Source organism: Podarcis filfolensis (genome assembly GCF_964270895.1).
Source record: "Podarcis filfolensis genome assembly, chromosome: 2".
In the NCBI taxonomy this organism is placed as follows: domain Eukaryota; kingdom Metazoa; phylum Chordata; class Lepidosauria; order Squamata; family Lacertidae; genus Podarcis; species Podarcis filfolensis.
This window is the reverse complement of record NC_139605.1, coordinates 102,890,045-102,917,488: the sequence shown is the minus strand read 5'-3', so window position 1 is coordinate 102,917,488 and position 27,444 is coordinate 102,890,045. Positions and strand designations below refer to the sequence as shown.

The 27,444-nt window shown below is 46.2% G+C and overlaps 2 protein-coding genes across 11 annotated transcripts in view; both read left to right on the top strand.

Annotated features, from left to right (window-relative positions):
- The first annotated feature begins 35 nt into the window (after positions 1-35).
- CDK2 (cyclin dependent kinase 2) lies at positions 36-21,654 on the top strand. The gene is made up of 7 exons (XM_083598975.1): positions 36-493; positions 5,630-5,707; positions 7,127-7,250; positions 9,798-9,968; positions 13,557-13,658; positions 17,626-17,829; positions 19,062-21,654. The coding sequence occupies exons 1-7, from the start codon at positions 378-380 to the stop codon at positions 19,164-19,166; spliced, it is 900 nt and encodes a 299-aa protein (XP_083455101.1). The 5' UTR covers positions 36-377; the 3' UTR covers positions 19,167-21,654.
- A 1,833-nt stretch (positions 21,655-23,487) lies between these two features.
- The window catches only part of RAB5B (RAB5B, member RAS oncogene family), a 28,444-nt gene continuing 24,487 nt past the window's right edge, over positions 23,488-27,444 (top strand). Inside the window, exon 1 of one of the 10 annotated variants that reach the window (XM_083599018.1) lies at positions 23,488-23,611. The gene's annotated coding sequence lies outside the window, so the exon portion shown is untranslated. Of the gene's footprint in view, positions 23,808-23,891; positions 24,162-27,444 lie in introns of those variants that run through there. The other 9 variants (XM_083599011.1, XM_083599012.1, XM_083599013.1 and 6 more) reach the window with 9 other exon arrangements.

The window sequence follows — 27,444 nt, the reverse complement described above, 5'->3', positions numbered from 1 at the left end:
ACGAGAGGGTGGGCGTGGCGAATGGAACGCGGGAAGCAGACTGGGAGGCGGAGGAGGAGCCGTGGAGCGGGAAGCGCTCGCATTGTTGCCAAGTTGCTCGGCTTCGCGCGCGGGAAAGAGAGAACACAAGAGCGCGACCAACCGCCGCGGAAAAAAGATACACAACGTTCCATTTTGCGCGGCGTCGAACGCGCGGGGAGGTTGCAGCCTTCTCCAACTGCGCGGCCGCTGATCAGGGGAAGTGCCCCGCCTGGATCTCGCGAACTACTTGCCCCTTCCTTCCTTCCTTCTTTCTTTCCTTCCTTCCTGCCTGCCCCGATCTCTCTGCGCTCTACGGAGAGGCAAGCTGGGATCCACCCCAGCCAAACCCTCCTCCCATGGAGAACTTCCAGAAGGTGGAGAAGATCGGCGAGGGCACCTACGGCGTGGTCTACAAAGCGAAGAACAAAGTCACCGGGGAGGTGGTGGCGCTTAAGAAAATCCGCCTGGACACGTGAGTGCAAATAATTCCTCGCCAGACACCCCCACCCACTCCAAAAAAACCCCCAAAAACAAAACCCAATTTCTAAGAAAGAAACTCTGGGTGGCCTGGCGAGCAAAAAATAAAAAATCCCCTTCGCTGCTGCTTGAAGGCGCTGGAAAGAATCTGCAGACGAATCTGCTCCTCTCTTTGCATTAGGAGGAAGAGGAGGAGGAGCCGGGATTTTCTCTTTTGAATGGGTGGGTGACGAGCAAGGGGACTTGGGAAGAAGTTCGCGGCCCTCCCTCCTTCCTGTAACTTCGCGGACGGAGAACAGAACTTCCCTTGTGCGCCGATTCGGTATATATTTAGGGCCGACCAACGCGAGGCGGAGCGGGAGAGAGCCGTTCTCCTCCCCTCCCGCTCTCTTGGCCTCACTTTCGGGGGGGGGGCTCGTAGTATCTACTCTAATGTTGGGGGGCGGGTTGCCCTCAAGTCGTGGTTCTGCTTGGCTGCTATGCCCAGTTACTCCGGTTCAGGGTGCTGGACTTATTCTGAGTACACAATTTTCCCTCCCTCTCTCTCTCAAGTTTCATATGAAACTTCTGAATTGCAACTTATTGAAAAGTACAATTCTGTTCATACGGAACCCCCTTGCGGCGTTAATTTACTGAGCGATGCTAAAATGTTCGTTATGGCCAGTTACTGCATTGCAAAAGGCCACCGGGCTTATTTTGCACACATTTTAAGTTCTAATCAAATTGTCGGGATGGAACCCTCCATAGGCGTAGCCAAGGGGGGAGGCAGTTGCCCCCCCCCCATAATCCTCCAAAATTAATGAAAAGCTTTAAAAATACAGTACCAAATTAACTGAGCTCCGGCCTCCCCAGCAGAAGCCTGCCCCCAGTAATTGCGCTCTATTTGGTGGGATTTTTTTTACCTATGATCAACACTTTTTGGGTGATCTCCCCCCAAAAAGCTCAACAACTTTTTGCTCCCCCCCCAAAGAAAAATCCTGGCTGGCTATGCCCATGGGATCCTCAGGGCGATTTATATACACCATAAATTTAAAGAATATTCAATGCATATATGACTTCCCTAAAGAACAATAGGAACTGTAGTTTCCCCTCCACAGGCATGCAGTTTCCAGCACCTTTAGCAAACTATAGTTCTCAGGATTCTTTGGGAAATGTCATGTACCTTAAATGTATAGTGTGTGTCTTCTTGACAGGGAAGGGAGCCCCTCATTTTGTATCTAGATTTCTTTCCTAGTGGCATTGGGGCCTCATATTGATTGTGCTGCTTTCGAAATGGGCAGTCCAGGAGAATCTGGGCTGGAAGAGAACCCTGAATTTCCCCTGAATGCTGTTTGCTGGGAGTCGCAAGCGCAGTGGGAAGGTTGTACAGTGGTACCTCGGGTTAAGTACTTAATTCATTCCGGAGGTCCATTCTTAACCTGAAACTGATCTTAACCTGAAGCACCACTTTAGCTAATGGGGCCTCCTGCTGCTGCCGCGCTGCCGGAGCACGATTTCTGTTCATACTCTGAAGCAAAGTTCTTAACCCTGAAGCACTATTTCTGGGTTAGCAGAGTCTGTAACCTGAAGCGTATGTAACCTGAAGCGTATGTAACCCGAGGTACCACTGTACTCAGGTCTTGCTTACAGGCTTCCCATAAGCCACTGTGAGGACAAAATGTAGGGTTAGATGGGTCTTTGACTTGATCAAGCAGGACTTTTCTCCTGTTCCCATACTCCTAATCAGTGGTTGGGATTAATTCTTCCAGGCTGGAGAGGAGAGTGTCTCTGAGCATGAGCAAAGTGATGTATTTTCTGTGACCACAGCCTATCCTCATTAATGGTAGAAATACAGATGTGTAAGCTAGGTGCCAAATGGCTCCTTAAACCAGGGTTGCAGTTGCCCAGACAGAATGCCTGGTTGCCATTTCCGGGGCCAGGCGGCTCGAAAGTCATATTTTTCAGTATAAAAGTTTTTGGTTCCTGAAATTCATTCTGATTGTGCAGATGAAATATAACAGGTAGAGTTCTACAGGGTGTGTTGCCAGTGTGTGAAAACCGTCAAGATCCAAGGATCACCAGGCACGCACCTCCAGATGGTGGAGATGTCGGCCGTCATCCTGACACCCGGGCATCTTCACGTGGTTGCAAGTGGCTGATAGCCATGTGCAAAATGCTCTTGGCACCAGGCAAATTTTGAACACTAATCCTCCTATATCTTAAGGTTCTAGGTTCAGGGTGTCCTGCTGGCAAAATATGACTTTACATGAGTGGCAAAACCTACTCATGTAAACTGAGCAGTCTTGATAAAGGTAAAGGGACCCCTGATCATTAGGTCCAGTTGTGGCCGACTCTGGGGTTGCGGCACTCATCTCGCTTTATTGGCCGAAGGAGCCGGCGTACAGCTTCTGGGTCATGTGGCCAGCATGACTAAGCCGCTTCTGGCAAACTAGAGCAGCGCACAGAAATGCCGTTTACCTTCCCACCGGAGCGGTACCTATTTATCTACTTGCACTTTGAGGTGCTTTCGAACTGCTAGGTTGGCAGGAGCAGGGACCGAGCAACGGGAGCTCACTCCGTCGTGGGGATTCAAACCGCCGACCTTCTGATCGGCAAGTCCTAGACTCTGTGGTTTAACCCACAGCGCCACCCGCGTCCCTGAGCAGTCTTGCTACTCTGTGTTTATACAGTGCCCAATGTACTGGATTGGAATGAATTACCCTAGATGTACAATCCTATAGCCACCCTTGAGCTATTTCTGTTGAACTCAATGGGACATCCTCTCAAGTAGTCATGTTTAGGATTGTGCTGTAGGGTCACCTTTTTATATTACTGTTACTTGGGTGTTTAAAACATAGTGAATGTTGACTGTGATACATTTATATCCCAACCTTACTCTGAAGAAGCCCCATGTTGACATCCTTGTTTCTTCTTCCTAATTAATTCTCACGACAACTTTTCAGAAGATTAGATTAGAACTTAGCTGAATTCATGTTCTGGATTTTCCCAGCCCTTGCCCAACAGCCTACTGACTAAGGCTAAGGCCATCAGGAGGGGAAAACAAGCCCTAAGTTGTTCTTGAAAAGCATGGCCTGAAGTTCCTGGAATCAATAGCAAACTGATGTACAGTGGTACCTTGGGTCAAGTACTTAATTTGTTCCGGAGGTCCGTTCTTAACCTGAAACTGTTCTTAACCTGAAGCACCACTTTAGCTAATGGGGCCTCCCACTGCCGCCGTGCCGCTGCCCGATTTCTGTTCTTATCCTGAAGCAAAGTTCTTAACCTGAGGTACTATTTCTGGCTTAGCGGAGTCTGCAACCTGAAGCGTATGTAACCTGAGGTACCACTGTAAATAGCTATGTGGACAGCTAACCGCAATGGGTAATTTAAAAAAAATGGGGTGCAGGCTTCTCATGTGCCTAGCATTGACTGTGGTTTGACATTTTTAGAGGCACATTGTGTTATGCCTGATGTTCACCTTGCATTCACGGTAGGTTCAGAAACTGAGCCATGGGTCTGGCTGAGTTGCTATGGAGCTCATTTTGGCCCCTATGAAATTCACCCGGCAAAGCTAACAGCAAACCATAGTTTAAAGAAACACTACATACTGGTACACACAACTCAAATGTCCCCTGTTTTGCACTTCGCTTCCTAGAGCACAGAAGCAAGCCGACGAAGGAAGCAGCCGACTTTGAGCGTTGTGTGAATCAGTGTGTATGCGCACTGCGTTTCTTCCCAAATAAGCCGTGGCTGGGAGCCAGGGTTTGTTCTTGGTCTCTTGCTTAGGGTTTGTTTCCCTGCTCTAGAAAGGGAGAAGGCCAGTCCCTATGGCTTATGAGCAGCATTGCAGCCAAGCATGATCCCTGGCAGTTGAATTGTTGATCCCGAAAGAGGTTGACCTAACAAAATAGATCAACTTGACTTGCGCTGCGTTCCTTTCCCTTTGGTATAGTAGGCCAGAAGCAATGATTATTTTATTGGCGTTGCTAATAGATTAATTAGATGCATTAATTGCATATTTGAAAATGTGCTGCTTGAGCTGTGCCTTTGGAAAGAGTTCCCCAGTGCTTGAGGGCACTGTTAACAGTATAATGAGCATATATTTTTTATTTTAGACATTGATGGGGATACTGTAATTACTTGGTAAACTGAGGCTGTGTGCCATAGACAGAACACTGTGCATATTATTATCCCCCACCCCTGTCCCTACTTTTAAGGTATCTCTCTCCCCAACGAGAACATGGGATGTGCGCAGTTGCTGCCTTTTTTTCAGCATTCTGATCTCATAATAATATTAATAATAATTTATTATTTATACCCCGCCCATCTGGCTGAGTTTCCCCAGCCACTCTGGGCTGCTGCCAATCGAGTGTTAAAAACAATACAGCATTAAATATTAAAAACTTCCCTAAACAGGGCTGCCTTCAGATGTCTTCTAAAAGTCTGGTAGTTGTTGTTCTCTTTGACATCTGGTGGGAGGGCGTCCACACTGCTTTTAACTTATTTAGGGCAATTCCTCCCACCCCTTCAAACCCTTCTGTACTACAATCGTACCTTGAAAGTCGAACAGAATCTGTTCCGGAAGTCCGTTCGACTTCCAGAATGTTCAAAAACCAAATTGCAGCTTCTGGTTGGCTGCAGGAAGTTCCTGCAGCCAATCAGAAGCCTTGGGCGTTCAGGTCCCAAAAATAGTTTGCAAGCAGAACAGTCATTTCCAGGTTTGCAACATCCGGGAGCCAAAATGTTCGGGAACTAAGCTGTTTGAAAACCAAGGTGCGACTGTATTTGGCAAACTGAGTTAGTCTGGGTACGTAGCACCACCATCAAAAGCAGTTCAGCCGGTGGCATCGCTGCACATTCCAGGAACTGATTTTATATGATTTAAGGTTAATCACCTAGGCTAGATACAGGGGAAGGCCCAGTGCAATGTTGTTTGGGCTTCTGTGTGCAAACTGATTAGACCGCATGCCTTTGCTGAATAAACGTCCACAGTGGAAAATCTTTTCTCTCACAAGTGCCCAGTTTTGGTGCCCAGTTTGCCACATTGAGGGAGCATCTTATTATGTCGGATCAGTGGGTCATGGACACGGCTACTTCCGCTCTGTAGCACCCTCTCTGCCCTTCTCACCTTGTTTCCCCTCTTTGTTCGCAGGGAGACTGAAGGCGTTCCGAGTACAGCTATCCGGGAGATTTCCCTGCTAAAGGAGCTGAACCACCCCAACATTGTCAAGTAAGTATGTGGAAGGAAGTTGGCTGAGATCTGTGCTTTGGGAAGGAGTGAGTAGAATGTCTTCCGTTCCAGTCAATTTATTAAGGGTACAACACTCCTTGGGACGCGGGTGGCGCTGTGGGTTAAACCACAGACACTGATCAGAAGGTTGGCGGTTCAAATCCCCGCAATGGGGTGAGCTCCCGTTGCTCGGTCCCTGCTCCTGCCAACCTAGCAGTTCAAAAGCATGTCAAAGTGCAAGTAGATAAATAGGTACCTCTCTGGTGGGAAGGTAAACGGCGTTTCCGTGCGCTGCTCTGGTTCGCCAGAAGTGGCTTAGTCATGCTGGCCACATGACCCGAAAGCTGTACGCTGGCTCCCAATAAAGCGAGATGAGCGCCGCAACACCAGAGTCGGTCACAACTGGACCTAATGGTCAGGGGTCCCTTTACCTTACAACACTCCCTGGAGATGCCATCCTAACTGCCCATTCTATCCAGTATCTGGTAGCAACTATCAGAGGATGCTTCAAAGAAGATTACATAATAGTCAAACTGCACAGAGCTACCACTCCCCAGTGTTTCTGTTTCTATAAATCTTTGAGGCGCGCAGCCTAGGAGTCATTCTGGACTCACAGCTGTCCATGGAGGCACAGGTCAGTTCTATGTCCAGGGCAGCTGTCTGCCAGCTCCATCTGGTACGCAAGCTGAGACCCTACTTGCCCGCGGACTGTCTTGCCAGAGCGGTGCATTCCCTGGTTATCTCCCGCTTGGACTACTGCAATGCATTCCACGTGGGGCTTACTTTGAAGGTGACCCGGAAATTGCAACTAATCCAGAATGCGGCAGCTAGACTGGTGATGGAGTGGCCGCCGAGACCACATAACACTGGTCCTGAAAGACCTCCATTGGCTCCCAGGACGTTTCCGAGCCCAATTCAAAGTGTTGGTGCTGACCTTTAAGGCCCTAAACGACCTCGGCCCTGAAGGAACGTCTCCACCCCCCATCGTTCAGTCCAGACACCGAGGTCCAGCTCCGAGGGCCTTCTGGCGGTTCCCTCCCTGCAAGAAGTGAGGTTACAGGGAACTAGACAGAGGGCCATCTCAGTAGTGGCACCCTTCCTGTGGAACGCCCTCCCATCAGATGTCAGGGCAATAAACAACTATCTGACTTTTAGAAGACATCTGAAGGCAACCCTGTTTAGGGAAGTTTTTAATGTTTTTAATATTCTGTTGGGAGCTGCCCAGCGTGGCTGGGAAAACCCAGCCAGATGGGCGGAGTATAACTAATAAATTATTATTATTATTATTATTATTATTATTATTATTATTATTATTATTATTAAGGTTTAAGGGTGTTGCATTATTCCTGGCCAAAAAAATGCCTTCTCATTACTGCTTCCTTATCAGATTCCTTATTTCTTCCTTCCCCGACTCTCCAGGTTGCTGGATGTGATCCACACCGAGAACAAGCTCTACCTGGTCTTTGAGTTCCTACACCAGGACCTCAAGAAGTTCATGGATTCTTCGTCTGCGATCAGTGGTGTAGAGTTGCCGCTTACCAAGGTGACTAGGAGGAGGGCAGGGCTGCTGGGCTATGAAACACGTATGCACACACACGGTGAATACACCGACGACGTTGGTTTTCGCTAATGCCCAGATTAGTGCAGAAGCGCCGATGTTGTGCTCCTGCACTCGCAGGTTCGCCTTGTTCCTTTTTTGAGGGCAGCTTTGTGTCTGCAGTGGAATGTGTGCGCAAGGCCAGCGTTGAAGTGAATGAGGAAACTCCCGGCATGTTCAGGGAGTCCTGTGTGTGCATGCATAGAAGGAATACAACAGTGTGGAGAAAGGCTAGATCTTGGATCTCTCTAGAGTTGGGTAACGTCTTCATATAGAAATGGGTAAAATAAAGGTGAAGGACCCCTGGATGGTTAAGTCCAGTCAAAGGCGACTATGGGGTTGCAGTGCTCATCTCGCTTTCAGGCCGAGGGAGCTGGTGTTTGTCCGCAGACAGCTTTCTGGGTCGTGTGGCCAGCATAACTAAGCCGCTTCTGGTGCAAAGGGACACCGTGACGGAAACCAGAGTGCACGGAAACGCCGTTTACCTTCCCATCGCAGCAGTACCTATTTATCTACTTGCACTTTTTGGCGTGCTTTAAAACTGCTAGGTTGGCAGGAGCAGGGACAGAGCAATGGGAGCAGAAAGCCTTCTCGGTAGTGGCGCCCACCCTGTGGAATGCCCTCCCTTCAGATGCGAAGGAAATAAGCAGCTATCCTATCTTTAAAAGACATCTGAAGGCAGCCCTCTTTAGGGAAGCTTTTAATATTTAATGCTGTATTGTTTTTAACACTCGATTGGAAGCCGCCCAGAGTGGCTGGGGAAACTCAGCCAGATTGGCGGGGTATAAATAATAAATGATGATGATGATGGGGATGGGGATTCGAACCACCGACCTTCTGATCGGCAAGCCCCAGAGGCTCAGTGGTTTAGACCACAGCGCCACCTGTGATAGACATGGGTACAGATTATATGGTTTAATGTTGTTTTCACACTTTATCCTTCGGTGATGTGTTTTTAAAATGACAAAAAAACTCCGACTTGGCTTATAACAAAAGAAGGGCGGGGGCACACAATCTGCCAACGGGGGTGGGGGCAGGACTTGATGTGGCCCCCCCTGGCTTGTCCTTGGTTTGCATAGAGCAGGGGTCAGCAAACTTTTTCAGCAGGGGGCTGGTCCACTGTCCCTCAGACCTTATGGTGAGCCGGACTATGTTTTGAAAAAAGAAAAGAAAAAAGAACGAATTCCTATGCCCCACAAATAACCCAGAGATGCATTTTAAATAAAAGGACACATTCTACTCATGTAAAAACACACTGATTCCCGGACCATCCGCAGGCCGGATTTAGAAGGCGACTGGGCCGGATCTGGCCCCTGGGCCTTAGTTTGCCTACCCATAGCGTGGACTCTACATACTTCAACAGGCAGGCAGGGATTCTGTGGAGGAGTAATTTGCTCTTCTCCATGCATTCACGGCAATTGCAAATGCACTAGGATCCATGTGAGCCCCAAGGCCAGCTGGGAAGGGAAATGTTCTGTTGGGTCTTATCGCAGTCCTTTCTCCTGGGCTGCACTGGGCTGTAAATCCTTAGCCGCCAAGTCTGAGACAAAAAGTGGTAGCAAGGATCGCCTGAGTTGCGAACAGAAAAACCTGGCAACCTAAAAGTACAGTGGTACCTCAGGTTAAGAACTTAATTTGTTCCGGAGGTCTGTTCTTAACCTGAAACTGTTCTTAACCTGAAGCACCACTTTAGCTAATGGGGCCTCCTGCTGCTGCTGCCACGCCGCCGGAGCACAATTTCTGTTCTCATCCTGAAGCAGTTCTTAACCTGAAGCACTATTTCTGGGTTAGTGGAGTCTGTAACCTGAAGCGTATGTAACCTGAGGTACCACTGTCAGTCTGATAATTTGATTGCAACACTTCAAACAGCTACTAAATTGTATCTTCATTCAGAATCAAGTGGCCTACAATATATACAAGGTAACACCAACTAATGTGACTTCAGCGAATTTCCCAGAGTAGGGGATTTTTTTGATGGTGTATCAAACGGAGAATAATTCAAGCTTGAGGCAACATGCCTTCCAAAATAAGTATTAAGTCCCCAACTCCAGCACAGATGCGCCTGGTTATATACACGACTTATTCATATATTTAGCAGTGGATAGGCTGAAAGAAGTTGGTGCTCCAGAGGCAAACTTAACACAGACAAATCCAATCCCTTTTCCCCGACTTAAAACTTTCTAGGTGTGGCCAGTTCAGGTGACTCAGCAACGGAGATGTCCCCTCCCATCATTAAAATTCATTTCCAAAATGCCGAGATCAAATGAATTTTAATGACGGGAGAGGATTTAGGTCATCTCTGCTTGAGCTGTTGACTCAGCTTAAGTGGCGACACCTCGTAGGTTCAAGTAGCAGGAAGGAACTTTGGATGGGTTCCCAGAATTTTAAGCTCTCAGCTGCTGGTGCTGAGGCCAGTTCTCCTGACACTGAGCTTTCCGTTGGCTCTGTAGGGCTGTTCTCCGTCTCTCATCCTTTCTGTCTCTCTTCCCCTAGAGCTACCTGTTCCAGTTGCTGCAGGGACTTGCCTTCTGCCACTCTCACCGCGTGCTCCACCGCGACCTGAAGCCACAAAACCTCCTCATCAACGCAGAGGGAGCCATAAAACTGGCCGACTTTGGGCTCGCTCGGGCGTTTGGCGTGCCCGTGCGAACCTACACGCACGAAGTGAGTGTGTGTCGCTCGCTTGTTTCTGATCAATTTTCTCCCCCCCCCAACTCCTCAAATATTGGGGGAAATAATTGTCTTGGTGCTGCAAGTGTGTAATGTAATGGCACAAATTGGCTTCCCAGAGATTTCCCCCAAAATTGATGGTCCAGGAAGCTCCGTATCACTAGTTAGTATTACATGGAGCTGCACCCAAGGTGGATAAAATTCAATAATTAATAATAATAATAATAATAATAATAATAATAAATATTTTTTTAAAAAAAATTAAATGGGCTTTTTAAATTTAAATTGGGTTATAATAAAAAAGTTTAACCACGCCAGTTAACAAACATGGAAACAGATGCTATAATGTTACTGTTTTAGTTAAATAAATTGTTTAAATTGTTATTAAGGAAACGATTGTTTTTCTCCTTCCAATAAGGTACAGCAGAAGAGTTGTCCAAATATAAACAATGAACTTATTAAACCTCACAATAATTTCATAATTATCGGTCTATGTAATTCCAATAGTATAACCAAATAAGTAATTTTTGATATAACTGAAAAATCTACTCAGAAAAATTATTATTCCCAAAACAAAACCTCCTTCTGGTTGTAAATATTAAGATTATACCAGCAAAAATGAGTCTTTCTGTAAAAAAAAATGATGATTTAAATCAAGTCTTACTGACTCATGATTTAAATCAAATCCATCCTGGCTGTGCCTAAAGACAGTTTGGAAGCTTGCTTTGTTTAAAAATGCAGTTCCCAACCTCAAACTGGTGCCGGTAGGTTTGGTTGCATAAACCCTCTTCTCTGGTCATCAATTTGCATCCACACTCAATTCAAAAGGCTTTTGAGCTCTAAAGCTTTAAATGCCTTGGAGTCGGGATACTTTAAGAACTGTCTTTTCTGATAAGAAACTGCCCTGATCATTCAAGTCCACATCGGAAGCCCTATTGTGTGTTTTAACATTGGAATAAGTGTCAGTTTGTTGGTGCAGGGCAGAGGACCTTCTCTGAATCTTCTGGCCCATGTTTTCTTACAGGCACTGAAAACTGGTTTACATGGCTTTCTTAACAACATGATATTAGTACTGTGTTGCTCCTCCCTGTTTACTGATTGGTGGGTTTTCTATGTCTGCCCTGTTTCTCATATTTTAAAGTATATTTATAGATTTTTCAAATTGTGGCGAGATGCTTCTGTTGTACTTTTAGATGGAAAAGTGGATGCTGTTGTTGGATGATTTATTTATGCGCAGCTTTTCTACCGGTGGGCATATTAAAACAGATATATATGCAGTTGAGTAGATGGAAATGCCGTAAATCAGTCATCAATAAATAAATCAGCAAACAAAGCAATACTAAACATTGAAATCCGCAGGAGAGACAAAAGAAAGCTGCCTCAAGCTGCAGGATTTTCTAATAATAATAATAATAATAATAATAATAATAATAATAATAAAAAAAATGTACCACTACATAAATATGGTAAAATAGGTCTTCAGTAAGCAATGGGCATTTTTTGGATACAGCATTAGAAAAGCTGTCATTGAGATGCAGCCTGCAAAATGTAAAATGATGCTGTGACTTTCTTATGAGCATAAATCCGTAAAAAACCAAAGCAATGTGGGCATTAATAGTGCTTTAGTTTAACTATTATGATCTAAGGATACACGGTTGCCCAGAATTCCCTATTTAGTTGGCACCTGCTTTGTGCGAGAGAGACGGTTGGTCTGGGGATTTGGATCCGCCCCCCGCAGCTGCAATAATAATCATAATTTTAATAATGTTATTATTCATACCCTGCCCATCTGGCTTGGTTTCCACAGCCATTCTGGGCTGCTGTGAGCAACATGGGAATTTGCACTACAGCACATCAGACCATTGGTTTTCTCTTCTTTGGTATAGGCTACACAGACTGGCAGTGGACTGTTAAGAATCTAGTCAGGGATCATTCTCAGCCTTGCTTAGAGATGTCAAGGATTAAATTTGGGATATTTTGTCTGCACAGCTTGTGCTCTGCCACTGAGCTACAGTGGTACCTCGGGTTAAGAACTTAATTCATTCTGGAGGTCCGTTCTTAACCTGAAACTGTTCTTAACCTGAGGTACCACTTTAGCTAGTGGGGCCTCCTGCCGTCAACGTGTGATTTCTGTTCTCATCCTGAAGCAAAGTTCTTAACCCGAGGTACTATTTCTGGGTTAGCGGAGTCGGTAACCTGAAGCGTCTGTAACCTGAGGTACCACTGTACTGCCCTTGGCCGCAAAAAAATTCTCTTCAGATTATCTTTTGAATAAAAGTTGGATAATTAGGGCCTTCTCGGTAGTGGCAGTCACCCTGTGGAACACCCTCCCATCAGATGCCAAGGAGATGAATAACTATAGAACCTTCAGAAGACTTCTGAAGGCAGCCCTGCATAGGGAAGTCTTTTAATGTGTAATAATAAAAAATAATATGTAACAAAAATAATACTTAAATTTGTATACTGCCCTATCCTCACAGGTCTCAGGGCAGTTACAATGTAAAATCACAGTATAAAATGCAAAATACAGAATATAAACATAAACATCCCCAGCCTGAACAGGCTTGCTCCAGCCTCCATGTGACAGCCCTTTAGATATTTGAAGATGGATATTATCTCTATGTCTCCTCTTTCCCAGGCTAAATGTACCCAGCTCCTTCAACCATTATTATGTTCTTATATCTGTTGGAAGCCACCCAGAGTGGCTGGGGCAACCCTGTCAGATGGGTGGGGTGGAAATAAAATTATTATTGATAATACTCTTGTTGTTATCTGCTGCAAGCAACAGTATAGGTTGGGAAAGGGCTACTCTTTTGAAAATAATTCCTGAGTCTTTTAAAGTCAAAACATCATGTACAGCTGATCTTACAATAACTGGAATGCCTCATAGTTGTTGTTTGGACCCTGTGTTTTCTGCGTCAGAAAAAACCTTGGTAGAGGGAATGTTTATCCCAGCCTCTTGATTATCCAGTTGTTTTAGGTGTGCACATTCAGGGTAACCCTCCTTATGAAGGAGTTGTGTGCGCCCCCGTGTGCGCTGGTGTGCGCCCCTGTTTTGAATGCTAAACTTACCTTCATTCACAGGGGCTGGAGTTGCATCTGTAATAAACTGGGACTCCTTCCTGCCAATGGCCTGTAATTTAATTGCATGTATGTAAGGTAAAGGTAAAGGGACCCCTGACCATTAGGTCCAGTCGTGGCCAACTCTGGGGTTGCGGCGCTCATCTCGCTTTATTGGCCGAGGGAGCCGGCGTACAGCTTCCGGGTCATGTGGCCAGCATGACTAAGCCGCTTCTGGCGAACCAAAGCAGCGCACGGAAACGCCGTTTACCTTCCCGCCGGAGCGGTACCTATTTATCTACTTGCACTTTGATGTGCTTTCGAACTGCTAGGTTGGCAGGAGCTGAGACCGAGCAACGGGAGCGCACCCCGTCACAGGGATTTGAACTGCCAACCTTCTGATCGGCAAGTCCTAGGCTCTGTGGTTTAACCCACAGCGCCACCCGCGTCCCTGCATGTATGTATAAAAGGGGAAAAACAACAACACTGAATTGTTTATGGGTGTTTTGTGCTTTACACTAGGTGGTGACCCTCTGGTACCGAGCTCCAGAAATTCTCCTTGGCTGCAAATACTACTCAACAGCTGTGGACATATGGAGTCTGGGTTGCATCTTTGCAGAGATGGTATGTACCTTTTTTTCGGGAGTGAAGCGGGGTGGGCGTAGTGAACGTAGCATTGGCTGGAATAGCTGATCAAAAGGAACCCAGCGGTGCTAAGGCTGGAATTTTGAACGCAGACCCAGAGTCTGTAAGCCCAAAGCAAGGTCTCTTGGGGAGGCAGAGGCAGAAGATGTGAAGCCACACTGTCCTGGAAAGAAGAGAAGTACAGTGGTACCTCTGGTTACATGCTTGATTCGTTCTGGAGGTCTGTTTTTAACCTGAAACTGTTCTTAACCTGAAGCACCACTTTAGCTAATGGGGCCTCCCGCTGCCATGGCGCCACTGGAGCACAATTTCTGTTCCCATCTTGAAGCAAAGTTCCTAACCCGAGGTACTATTTCTGGGTTAGCGGAGTCTATAACCTGAAGCGTATGTAACCCGAGGTACCACTGTAATAGATGCAAAACGTATTGGAGAACTGATGATGCCCTGCCCCACTTCCTAGGTGGGCCTGCATCTCTTGACCCTAAATTGCTCAGGGGTGCTACAGGTGGAGACTATAAATAAACTGGGCCAGAAAAGTTCTGGAATAACCAAAAGTTCCCGGTGTTCACAGGCAAATAGTTTCATAGGATGGGGAGGGATAATTCATCTCGCTTCTGTATTGGAATCCCAAGTATCAGCAGGCAGCAAAATGTCATCGAGTTCAGCACATCCACCATACCCTCTAAAAGTTACAATGCAGTGCGCAGTTCAAAATGTGTTTATAAGTGCGGGGGGTATGGCGTCTGAAGCCCAAGATAGGCTGGGAGAACCCTGTTGCCAGCTCCCACCAGCCCTGACGTCTACCATCCTTGCTGGCAGGGGTGAGAATTGGGAGTCCAACCATATATTTGGGGGTGGGATCAATTCTCTGCCTCCTATTCTAGAGCAACGTTTGTCAAAGATGAGAGCTAATGATTTGGTTTCAGTATAACGCAGCTATGTCGTCCCGTTCTCCAGATCTGAACAGTGCGTTCTGGAACTGCAGGAAAAGATTACAGTCATACCTCGGGTTACAGATGCTTCAGGTTGCGTTTTTTTGGGGTTGCGGATCGCCAAAACCCAGAAGCACCGGAACGGGTTACTTCCGGGTTTCAGCGGTCGTGCATTCGCAGAAGCACTAAACCGCGCTTTGCGCATATGCGCCGAATCGCAACCCATGTGTGCGCAGATGCACCACTGCGGGTTGCAAACGTGCATCCCGCACGGATCATGTTTGCAACCCATGCGTCCACTGTATTCTACTTCCATCCCTCTGGATCAGTGCACTTCTTGTCCCAGTACAGTGGTACCTCGGGTTACATACGCTTCAGGTTACATACGCTTCAGGGTACAGACTCCGCTAACCCAGAAACAGTACCTTGGGTTAAGAACTTTGCTTCAGGATGAGAACAGAAATCACACGTTGACGGCAGGAGGCCCCACTAGCTAAAGTGGTACCTCAGGTTAAGAACAGTTTCAGGTTAAGAACAAACCTCCGGAACGAATTAAGTACTTAACCCGAGGTACCACTGTACAACTGCCCGAGCCCAATAATTTCAAATGCTGCTAATGGACGCATATTTACCACCTACCCCCCACTCCCCACCCAGATTCTTAAACATGGCAAGGATTTCTGTCTTCCATATAATCAGCTGCACCCATGGAACTCTAGTTTCTTCAAAAGTCTTGGGCCCAGCCCCGTTTTAATGCTGTTGGTGTGACATCAGCTTGGGTGCTCACATAAGTGAGCTCTCACGTGTTCCTTTCTCCATTTGGAGCCGGGCTAGAGCCCTGATCAAATGCTTCCCACTTCCTTGCCTTTTGCCTTGTGAAGAGCTGCTGACAGGATCAGTTGACTTGGCAGCACCTTGTGGGGCAAGCAACCGCTAACATCATCCCCTTTCCCTGGGGCAGAAACCGCCAGAGAACTGGCAGCAGGGAACAGAAGGGGATCTGTTGTGGATTCACCTTTTGAGGATGGCAGCACCGCTCTAGGCAGTGATGCTTCCCTTTCCTGTGGGGTGGGGGCAGCTGAGCTTTTGTACTCCGGAGATGAGTGCAGAACTGTCTTGCACGCAGCTCATGCCAAGGGCTGTGCGTCACGGAGGGAGGGACTTGTGGAACGATTCCCATGGGAGCTTTCTGGGTCAGATATATTTCCTCGGTCTTGGGTGGGCTGGATCGCCTGGCAATCTTGGTTTCAGCATCTTACAAGGCTGTTAGCCCTTGTAAGTAGTACCAGGATCAAAAATGCCGTTTAGTTTACTAGCTGGTTTTCCGTCCGGTAAATGAGGCTTACATAACAATACGTAAATAATGCAACAAAGAAAAATAGTTGTGTACAAGTGGCAGCACTAAAAAAGCCAAATGGAACCTAAAAGCGGCAGGTCAGAAGACGAAAAGCAGATCAAAGCAGTTATATAAAAAAGGTTTCAGCTTAAAAGATCGCTTTTTAAATAAACCTGTTACTTGGGTTTCATGTAAAGAAATACGCTGTGAAAATATGTGATAAGCATTCAGTCAATTGATAGGTATGATTAGAACTCTGCAGGCTATCCGAAAAGATCAATGTAGCAGCAGCATAATAGAATGTTCAGGAAATAAATAAAATAATTTGAGAATGGCCTTTTGCTACAACGTGTCAAACTATTTATGTGACTGGCAGCTGCTCTCTGGGTGTTGGATGGAAACAAGGTCTTTCCCGTCATCTTCTCCCAGATCCTTTTAACTGGGAGGTGCAGAGAATCAAGTCTAGGATCTTCTGCACTCAAAGCACTGAGCTATGTTGTTATTCCTGCCGTGGAGTTAGGTAGGGAGGTGCCAGGTGGCCCTTCCTGGGCAGGGCGTTTCAGAGATTAGTGGTCATCCCAAAGGAAGCTATACTCTGTGCATTACTTTTATCTCACCTTTATAACTGAGGATCCATGTAAGGCAGCTGATCTCAGAAAGTGGGAAGTATACGTGGGAGAAGAGACAGGGCCCAGGCAGTTTAAGACTTATTTAAGGTTATTTACCCAGTTTGCACCCTGTCCAGAAGTACATTGGAAGCCAGTGCGGATAGGCCTGACTTGAAGCTATATACTCCCTTTGAGTCTGTTCTTACTAATAGAGAAACAGCAGTCTGCATTAGCTGCAGCTTCTGATACATTCTGATGAGTAGCTCAACACAGAACACATCACAGTAGTCCAGCAGAGAATCTGGTTAGACACGGATCTGCTCTATTTTTGTGGCCTTGAAATAGCGACAGCCCAATTGGTTTTTTTACTTTCATTCTCTGCACTCTTCCCGTGGTTGTAGGGGAGGCTAAGCACAATTGAGAAAACCTCCCTGCCTATAAATGAATAAAGGATTGTAGATTTCCTGCTACTGCTGCTTCACCTTTGGAGTTAACTTATTACAGCAACCTCCAGTAGAAGTTCTCATAATAGCAATAATAATAATTTATTATTTACAGTCTATGCTGCCCATTCTAGGCAGCTTCCAGCAAAATAAAATACAAAACGACCTCAAACATTCAAAACTTTCCCTGAATAGGGCTGCCTTCAGATGTCTTCTGAAAGTCAGATAGTAGTTTATTTCCTTGACATCCGATGGGAGGGCGTTCCACAGGGCATGCACGACTACTGAGAAATGCTCAAGAGTGATTTACGTAAAACGGGTGGGGAATGTTGGATCCCATCAGCCCAGCCAGTGTAGTCACTGGCCAGAAATGTTGGGAACTGTAGTCCAGGAAGATCTGCAGGGTACAGGTCCTCCGACCATAAAAGCTAAATGTCTGGCCCAATAGCTTCATGGGTGAGTTGGGATTTGAACTCGCTTCTCTCCAGTCCTGATTACTACACCCTGCTGAGTCCCTTGAGCACAATAGTTTTATGCCAGCCATGAGAGGAAGGAGGTGTGGCTGGCTGAAGGAAGGAAGATGTTTCATGGCACCGGGATTCTGAACTATCTTCCTCCTGCCAACAGATAACCCACAGAGCCCTCTTCCCTGGGGACTCGGAAATCGACCAGCTCTTCCGCATCTTCCGCACCCTCGGCACGCCGGACGAGACTGTGTGGCCAGGTGTCACCTCTATGCCCGACTACAAATCCAGCTTTCCCAAGTGGGCCCGGCAGGACTTCAGTAAGGTTGTGCCGCCTCTGGATGAGGAGGGCAGGAAACTCCTAGCGGTGAGTTAGCAAGGCAGCGCGGACAGAGTCTCAACAGCTTTAGGGGGGAAAGGGCGTTGAGCATTAGCAAATATCCAGACCACTGGGGTGAGAGCATTTGCTCTGTACATGTCTTCACCCCCCCCCCCAAGTCATGGATCATTTCCTGGAGTAAAGTCCAATAAGTGGAATTCCAGATTTTTAGAAAGATTTGAGGATGCATTCCCATGCAAGTGTCTATATCTCGCAGAGCTTAAGCCCAGTAATCCTTTGGAAGTGGCATATGCCTGCCATTGCCTTCAGAATAATGCATTGACAGTCCTGGCTTTCGATCTGCTTTAAACACCACTTTTTTTTTTTACATATAAAATCAGATTTCCACACCAAAAGAAATATAGCAGATCAATGTCCAGTGAAGACTGAATTTTTCCACAAAGACTTTGGCTTCTGCCTGTTTTCTCTGCTTGTCACCATATTTGCGAGCCTGCTTGTTTCTAAACCGTTTTAGATTTTGGTTATCCATTATCTCCTGGGTGGTGCACTCATTATCTTCTGATTTTGGCAAATAATCAAGAAATTTTAGCAGCGGTCAAGAGATGTATTCATTCCCTATTCTCAATTAGGGCAACATCTTTAACGTCTCCAAATAACAAAATTTGAGGGTGCATGGGTAAAGTGTAGCCTGTTATTTAGTCTTTTTCCAGTATTCTCCCATCATTTTCTGAATTTAGGACACATCCAGAATATATTCCACATCCCACTGCTTTCACCTTTACACCTCACACTCTGTTGTATATACTGTATCTGATTAAAATGTAGCGGTGTTAGGTACCGACGGAAGAAAAACTGCCTTTATACTTAACCTCTGTCTATTTCTGGACCTCCTTACCTATAACATCCTAGCAGGGGCTGATGGGAAATGTAGTCCAAGAACATCTGGAGGGAACCAGGTTCCAGCTGAGGCTGCTGGGAATTGCAGTCCAAGAACATCTGGAGGGAACCAGGTTCCTCACTCCTGCTTTCTGACATTTTGCTCTTGTTGCTGCAAACTCCTCCTTCCTATATTTCACCACCTCCCTGTTCTCATTCCTGTTTTTGTTTTGAGTTCAGTCTCTGCTTTTGCTTCTGGGGTAACATCTGTGTCCCACTACAGAGACTGTATCATGTTGTCTCCTGTGAAGGACCGAGGAGAGTTGGCTGCCCGTTCTTGGGCATCCTGCGTGCTGCTAACTCTTTGCTTCTTTCGCCTTTAGCAAATGCTGCATTACGACCCCAACAAGAGGATCTCGGCCAAGACTGCGCTCAATCACCCCTTCTTCCGGGATGTCACAAAAGCCGTGCCGCACCTCCGCCTGTGAGAGGAGAGTGGTGCCAAAAAACCTGCCCTCCGGCAAACTCAGCAGCCCGTCCCGTCTTGGATTGCGCCAGGTGCCTGCACTTAGAAAAGACTTTTCTCAACTTCACCCTGCATGGAAAACTGGGGTTGTTTTATATTTACTCCTGGGTTTATTTTAAAGTACTAGCTGAGTGCGAAGGGTGCCTTTCCATGAGAAGAGAGGCAGAAGCCCCCAGAGCCAGCCGCCGCAGGAAGTCTAATTGCTCAGGAGGCTACAGTGTCATTCCTTTTTTAAAAAAAAAACCCCAGGATTTCTGTCTCTCTTCCCTTGGTAACTTTTACAAAGCGTCTTCTGTACTGTCGTGACTCGCTCAATTCCAGCTTCCTCTGCAAAGGTCAGCTGTGCATTTGCTTGAGCGGTCCTTGCTTCCAGCAGCCAGAGATGGCGTCTTTCTGATTTGGATCATGGGTATTGGTTGGTGCTTGCATGATAAAGTCCTCCTGGTGCTGGCAGAGGTGCTCACCATTTCCTTTCCGATGGGATCCTCAATGAGGACTATGCACTTAACTATCCACTTTTCACAAGCAGGAAGATTTCCTTTTGTTAAGGAGCTGAGCAATGCCTGCAGTATGCGAACGTGATATTCCTCATTGCACCAGCGATAGCAGTCAAAAGAGTCTGGTAGCCTTTTCCTGATGGACTGTGGTTTGTGATGCTTGCTGGTTGTGATGCTTTTTGCTTGAAGCCCACAAGAAGCCCTTGGAAAAAGAAGTTGGACTGTCAAAGCTCATAAGAACAGCTTGCTAACCAGCCACATGACCACTGTCTGTATGTTCATTGGGGGCAATGGGCATTATCCTATCCACTTTCCAATATCTTACTGTCTTGTCCCCTGTACATGCCTTTCTGGTCTGTGGCATTGAGTTACAGGCCTTTCCATCTGTGTGGCCGATTTAATGAGAAGGTGGGAAATATTGCAGAAGCTTTGCCCTTCTGTACTTATCAGCAACAGGACTTTCAGTTTATTGCTCTTTGGGCTCAAACTTATTTTTGGTAAACTAGCAAAGCCCTCAGCTGGAATGGATCTGCCAAGTAGCTTTGTCTTCAAGCAGTGTGTTGTGTGAAAATAGATTGATAGCAAAAATTGTGCGCGAGTGCTTGTTAATTTTTTGAAGTTCAGGTGTGAGAATATTAAAGGGATAAAATTGCAGTTATTTCTCCTCTCCCCTCTTGTATTTTAGCCAAAATAGTGCAACTCCTACCTTCAGTTAGGGAATTATTATTTGTGAACTGCACTGTTCCAAGCTGCAAATGTCAACACCGCTATCTTTGTGCTACTATGCCTTGAAGGCACTCAGACCTCTCAGGTTATTTCAGTGAAATGCAAGGAATAGGTGCGATTTGAGGTGCAGACAAACATTTAATCTATGGGCGGAAATCTAAACTTTCAAAACTGATTAGTTTCTTATAAATTACATGTGATGAACTAGAATTCTAAGCTTTTAGAACTAGTGTAATTGGTAGAGATCACTCAGTCACCTGGATTGAGCTAGGTATAAAAGCTTGTCTGCAGAAAGCAAGATTCACTAAATATGAAATATGAAACCCAAAAGGCAGCCTGCACAGTGCACTGGTGCTGCAATAACTTGAATAATCTAAACAAAGTCTCTTTGCCTTCTCTATAGTAAACTTTAAAGGTGTTTTTCTAGTTGTTTTGACAAATCCCACTTACCAGTGAATAGTGTGATGGGTCCAAAATGTGAGACTTCTGTAAAGCAAGGGATCATTTCTTATTTCTGTAAGGTTTTCGTTCCTTTTTTGTAACTTAAGAGGTATGTTGGAGCGATATACACGTTTTCTACAAGAAAATGTGTTTTGTGAAGTAACATTGCCTATTCAAATTCAGTGAATATTGAAGGAGGGGAGTTACCCCTTCATCATAAGCCATAATCTAGTCTTCATTCATGGATGAAGTGTCTGGTTTTTTGGGTCTAGATGAAGGCTTACTTTTAACTATTCTTAGATATATTCTCTCTATGAACAACTGTATTCTGTATAAAGACAACATGCTAACCTGGCAGACGTGAATGGGTCTTCATTGAGAAAGTGTGGCATTTCGGTTCCATTAAGCTGAAAATGTGCTAGCTGTGGGTAACTTTAAAATGCCAGCAATACACCATCCAGAAAATGTCAAGGTAGAAAGGGTTTTGTTCCCCTCCCCGTAGCACTATGCATATGCAATATTTAGAAGTGAGACTTTTTTCTTCTCTCTTCCACCTTCCCTTCATCTTTCGGATTAGAAGATGTTTATATATTTATAAGGCTGTTGTTTTTAAAAAAAGAGTTCTGGTTTTGTATAGAACTTGTTAGTCTAAGCACCTTGTAATTAAACTTTTTTAAGGAAAAAAATATTTTTGTCCTTTCCTTGGTAGCTCTTTGCAAGACAGATGTTTCTAAAATATTGTGGCACTAGTACATTTAACTCATTAAAATATCTGTAATTTTTATACATGCGACTATCCTCTTGAAGAAAATTTTTCTGTTTTGTCGTTGGTCTCATGTGAGCTGGGGATTCTTGCCTAAGCCCAATGGGGCAAAAGACGTCTAGACTGTTTATCTGCCCTGCACTCCACTGCAGGATCTAGTACAGTGGTACCTCGGGTTACAGACATTTCAGGTTGCAGACTCCGCTAACCCAGAAATAGTACCTTGGGTTAAGAACTTTGCTTCAGGATGAGAACAGAAATTGCGCGGCGGCGGGAGACCCCATTAGCTAAAGTGGTATGTCAGGTTAAGAACAGACCTCCAGAACAAATTAAGTTCTCTTTCTTTCTTTCTTTTTTCTTTTTCTTTCTTTCTTTTTTTTTTTGGTGGCCCGTACAGGGAACGAGTTAAGTTCTTAACCCGAGGTAGCACTGTATGTTGTGCTGGTGTTGCAAAGTTACATTGTGGTTCATCCAGAACATGAGCAGACACACAAAGAAATTGTGACTTTCTGCAACCAATGTGTATGTGAGATACTTCCATGAAAGCCCAACAGATGATTTGCTCTTGCCTCAACAAGCAGCTTGGGGATTAATAGAACTACTTCTTCTTTGGCGATCACACATAGCCGAGTAAGATTGTCTTCCGTGAACACATTTTTAACAGTAAGTCTGTAAGTGACTGGAGACCAATTCTGGATCCACACGTCCTTCCACAATGGGGACATAGGTTTCCAGGTGGGAGTTGAACACAGAGAGGGTTTGCTAAGCATGCCTTCCTCTTAGCACGTTTCGACCTGAGTTTGAGTGTCTTCAAAGCCCACGGCACCTTTGGTAAAGGCTGTTCTCCATCTGGAGCGATCGCAGGCCAGTGTTTCCCAATTGTCGGTGTTTATACTACATTTTTAAAAGATTTGACTTGTCTTTAAACCTCTTTTGTTGACCACCAGCATTATGCTTTCCATTTTTAAGTTGGGAATAGAGTACAGTGGTACCTCGGGTTAAATACGCTTCAGGTTACATATGCTTCAGGTTACAGACTCCGCTAACCCAGAAATAGTACCTCAGGTTAAGAACTTTGCTTCAGGATGAGAACAGAAATCGTGCTCCGGCGGTGCAGCGGCAGCAGGAGGCCCCATTAGCTAAAGTGGTGCTTCAGGTTAAGAACAGTTTCAGGTTAAGAACGGACCACCGGAACGAATTAAGTACTTAACCCGAGGTACCCCTGTACAGTAGTTGCTTTGCAAGACGAAATAAAAGAAATACAGGGAATAGGGCCACGTGGTCCCTGAGAATCCTGGGCACCCTTGAGAGTCATCTAGTCTAACCCCCTGGAAGCCTGAGGAAGTCCCTCAGAAGCAGCTGCCATTGAGCCCAGTGGGACTTGCTCCCTACTACGCGCCTCCAGAGGTCAAGGGTCACAACGCTCCCAGGTGCCCCCTCCCCCCGCTCCCCATCAGACTGCCGCTCAAAGGGCAGCTCGCTTCTCACTGGCCGGCGCCGATAGCGTAATCTCTGGTTGGGCCAAAAAAGTTGAGGCCACGCCCGCCAACGCGCTTGTCAATCAATCCTCCGCTTCTCGCCGAGGACGTCTGGCCCTCGGATTGGACGCTGCCTACTAAAGCCCCGGGTTATAACTGGTTGGAGATGCCAGAGCGCTCCTCCCCTCCAGGTCACCTTATTTGTTGTTTATGAAACCTCCTGAATCGCAGGCCTTCCTACTGGTTCTCTCCCTCGTCTGTTAGAGAGATACCCCGCCCCTCCTCTCGGCCAGCTGCTTTTCAATTGGCCAGCCCGCCTCCTCTAACGCCATTGGCGGGGGAGCTTACTGCCCATCCTCCCCTTCGCCGGGTCGCGATTAGTCAGCCGGCGCCTGGGTGCGGTTTCGCGCGGCGCGATTGGCCGGGAGGGCGTGACCGGTCCCCAGGTGCCCGGCGCTGATTGGCTCCGGCCGCAGACTAAGCCCTGCCTTCCGGCGCAGAGGTGGGTTCGGTTGAGCTAGTTTGTTTGTGTGCGAGGCAGACGGGGGCCGAGAAGAGGGGGGGCCCCGAGTCGGAGCCGCCTCAGGTACCCACAGGAGGGCGGGGGGCGAGAGACTCGGGCCTTGCCGGTTGTCCGGGTTACCTGAGCGAGTGTCCTCGCCGAGTGGAGCGTGGTTGCCTGGGGTTCCCTCGGAGAGGTGGTTGCCTGGCTACCCCCGGGGGGTGGGGTGGGGAGAAGTCGGGCCCTTCGGGTGGGAAGGGGTGGCGAAGTGCCTCACCGGGGCGCCTGGGCCTGCGCTGAGGGAACGGGGAAGAGGCCGAGTGGAGGATCCCTGGCGTGGCGGGGGGGGGGGCTCGGGGGGCAGGTCTGCCCTCTCCCTCCCCCCCACCCCCGTCCCCTCCTTTGGCCTCGAAGGGTGGGCGACCCGTCCCGCTGAGTGCGAAGGCACGGAGGACCCACATGAGATGGGGGGTGGAGGCGGAAGGGCCTTGGCACCTTGGGCAGTCGGATGGCGAGGCGCGCTTGCTTCACTCTGGGGGCTGGCGACAGGGTGATGATCTCCAGAGGCCATCAGGGGGTGTATGTGTGCGGAGGGGGGGGGAGAGGAGCATCTTGTCCCCCAATAATGCGCTTTTAATGTGTCTTTTTTATTATTGAATGTAGGTGGTGTTATAGGAATTCTCAAGTATAGAATCAATGTTGGTGGTTAGCCATGGCTGAGGTATTTAGACAGGCTCCTTTTTGAAACGTGGAAGCAAAGGTGGTTGCTCGGGTGAAAAGTGTAGGCTTTGCAGTGCCAAAGGTCCAGGGTTCAGTCCCTGCCCTCTCCCGAGTAACCCCTGGGAGCCACCGCTAGTCATTGTCGAGGCAGATGGTCCAGTGGTGTGACTCTGTGTAAATTGGCTTCTTGTTTCCCTGTGTGGTGGAGCAGAGCCTAGATGGGCCCGGCCTGTGGTAGGAAGTCAAGGGGTCACTGGCTGATACTTGGGGTGCATTTAATAGCCTTTGTGTGTATTGCTGTGTCTTCTGTAAATTCGATACTGTGGCTACCCTTGCATTGAAAGTATTGGCAGGGCTTACTTTACAAGTCTTTATTTTGATGGCGATAGTTTAAGAAACATTGGCCGCTGCAACATCGGCTGCACGCTTCCATGGTCTCTCACTTTTATTCTTGAAATCTCGAGCTGGTTACACTGCTGTGGGGTGCCCGTATGAAAGTCTCCAAGCCTGTTTCTTGCATTATGAAGGTGGTACTTTTGTAGCACCACCACCTTGTGAAATTGCAGCTGCCCTAGTTTTTGCTAGTTGTCATGTGACCTGAGTACAGTTGCTTGACCTGTTGAAGCTGCTATCCTTAGTCCATCATGTTTTGTCAGTGCTGGAGCATTTCTGCCTTCCCATAGTACCTCGGTTTCCTTTTTTTTCTCCCTTGGGCTCCTTAATCCAGAATTTCTTTCTTCGGTGTAGTCACCTGGGAGAGGCAAAGTTATTTGATTATTGTTGCTTTTCAAAGCAAAGCCGCCTATTGTGTGATTAGCATCCACAGGGAGTCTTTGATTCTGTTTAAATTCAGGGTTCTAGTTAGGCATGTGTGATGCTTCTACTAATCCCTGTAATTATCCCCTGGATATTCAGGAGATGGGCACATTAGGGATTCATAGATATTTCTCTACTGTAAGGGGTTTATAATCGCTTCTTACAGCTTGACTTTATTAAAAATGTATTGGGGTAGGCAAACTGCCCAGAGAACAGAATGAAATAAAAATAGGTTCCTTGTTGATGCAGTATGAAAAGTAGAGAGAGCTAGTTGGAAGTACGCTAATGTGTCCTCAACCCATAAGGCTTAATGGGGGTCTTTTATATGGTGGAAATTTGCAGGTGTTTAAGCTGAAATTGTAAAAACAAAGTCATGTGCTCAGCACCTTTAGATAAAGCAGTGGCATAGCGTGGGTTGTCAGCACCCGGGGCAAGGCAAGTAATTTGCGCCCCCTAACCCGTGGATTTGCGCCCCCTAACCCTAACCCTCAGATGTTGCGCCCGGTGCGGCCGGCCCCCCCTGCACCCCCCACGCTACGCCACTGAGATAAAGTGATTGACTACTTTCACATGTGACATTATATACTGATTATTTAAGAACTAGCACCCATGGCATGTTTTCCATAGGATTCTTTAATATTATTAATAGTATTTCGATGTTGTTGATCTCATATTGCTAGTGTTGTTATTAGTGCTATGTTTCGTCCCTGCTTCCCTGGTCTTTGTCTTATCAGTAATATAGATTTGCTTCCAATGTGTGACTATAGGTACAGTACTTATATTATTTCCATGTTTTGTAATGGCCATTGTGCTGCAGACAAATAAAATTGATCACATCACGTGTGTGGAATCTGATATTGGATCATTTGTAGGGCTGTAAAGAAAAGGAAGGATGTGAATCATGAAAGTTAGATTGCAGAGAGTTATGAGGTCATCCAGTGTGGGCTTGTCCTAGAGTTTCTTCTTCAGTCTGCAGTATGTCAAGTGATAAGCCTTCTATTGTTTACTGATGGGACAGTTTCTACTGAATCTCTGAAAGAAGTTACCTCTTCCTACTTTTTTTCTTGATCAGTGTAACACAACTTTGCTTGTTAGAAGACAACTTAGTAACATTAAAATATGTTCACAACGGGGTCACCGTATATGTTCAATGACTTTGGAGTTGGCATCGGTTAAGTATCATACCTGGTTTGAGAGATCTTTTTCAAGAGAGCAATACTTCTGTACTTGTAGCACTATACCCCAAATGAGTGAGACTTGATTACTGATTATAATCAAAAACAAAGAGTGGTTCATAACAGTAGTCTAATGGGAATAAGCTTCCAAAATCTTGATGAAAATTATCAAAATTACTTGTAGTAACAAATTGCTATTTTTATTGGAAGTTGCATATTGTAGCAATTCACAAGCTTATTGGCTTTTGCCAGTACTATGGGTTCGATCTAACATTTATCATACTTTGACTGGACCTATTGAAACGGACATGAGTAACTTAAGTCCATTAATTTCAATGTGTGTGCTCTTAGCAAAACAAAGTTGGATACAACCCTGTATATCTTAACAACTTTAACCATTCTAGCTGCACCCTTTCCCTCCACTACAAGTGTTATGAGAAGAACATATTTGGATGCTTATGCTGCCTATTTGCACTCACTTTCTCAACAGGGAAGTTGCACCCCTGAATGTTCAGTTTCTTTTTTGCAAAGTAGCATTAGCATCTGCCCTACTTTTGCTTACTACCATCCATAACTGTACACTGCTACAAAAAGTAACTTCTGGGCTTCTTTTCTGGTGGATATAGCAGTTCAAGGAATGTTTGCATCATCTGTTTTCTAGAAAATCCCCCAACACTGGTTTGACATTGTGACTTAACAACTTGCCACACATCTCCTTCCCACTGTATAAAAGGGTTGTGAATTCCTGTGGAATAGTTAGGAGACCAGAAAGTATATGAGAAAACTAGAAGGATTTCCCTTTTCATCTTGGAAAAATACCTGCTCTCCTAATTCCATTGATTAGCTTGGTAAGTTGAGTGTAACATAGATTTGTGTTCTGCTTTGAACTCATTTGGTGGAAGAGTGGTATATAAGCAAAAATAGCAAATCAGTAAATAAACACTGAAGGCAAAAAGGAATCTCAAGAGCTATTGTTTAAAGCAAAAATACCCAGACAAGGTATGTGTTAATCAAGGAGCAAGGGGAGTGTTGGCTTCATATCCTACCTCGGAGCTTTCTAGGAGTGTTTGGCTGTCTGAATTTTGGAACAGAATGCAGGTTGACCTTTGCTCTGATCCAACT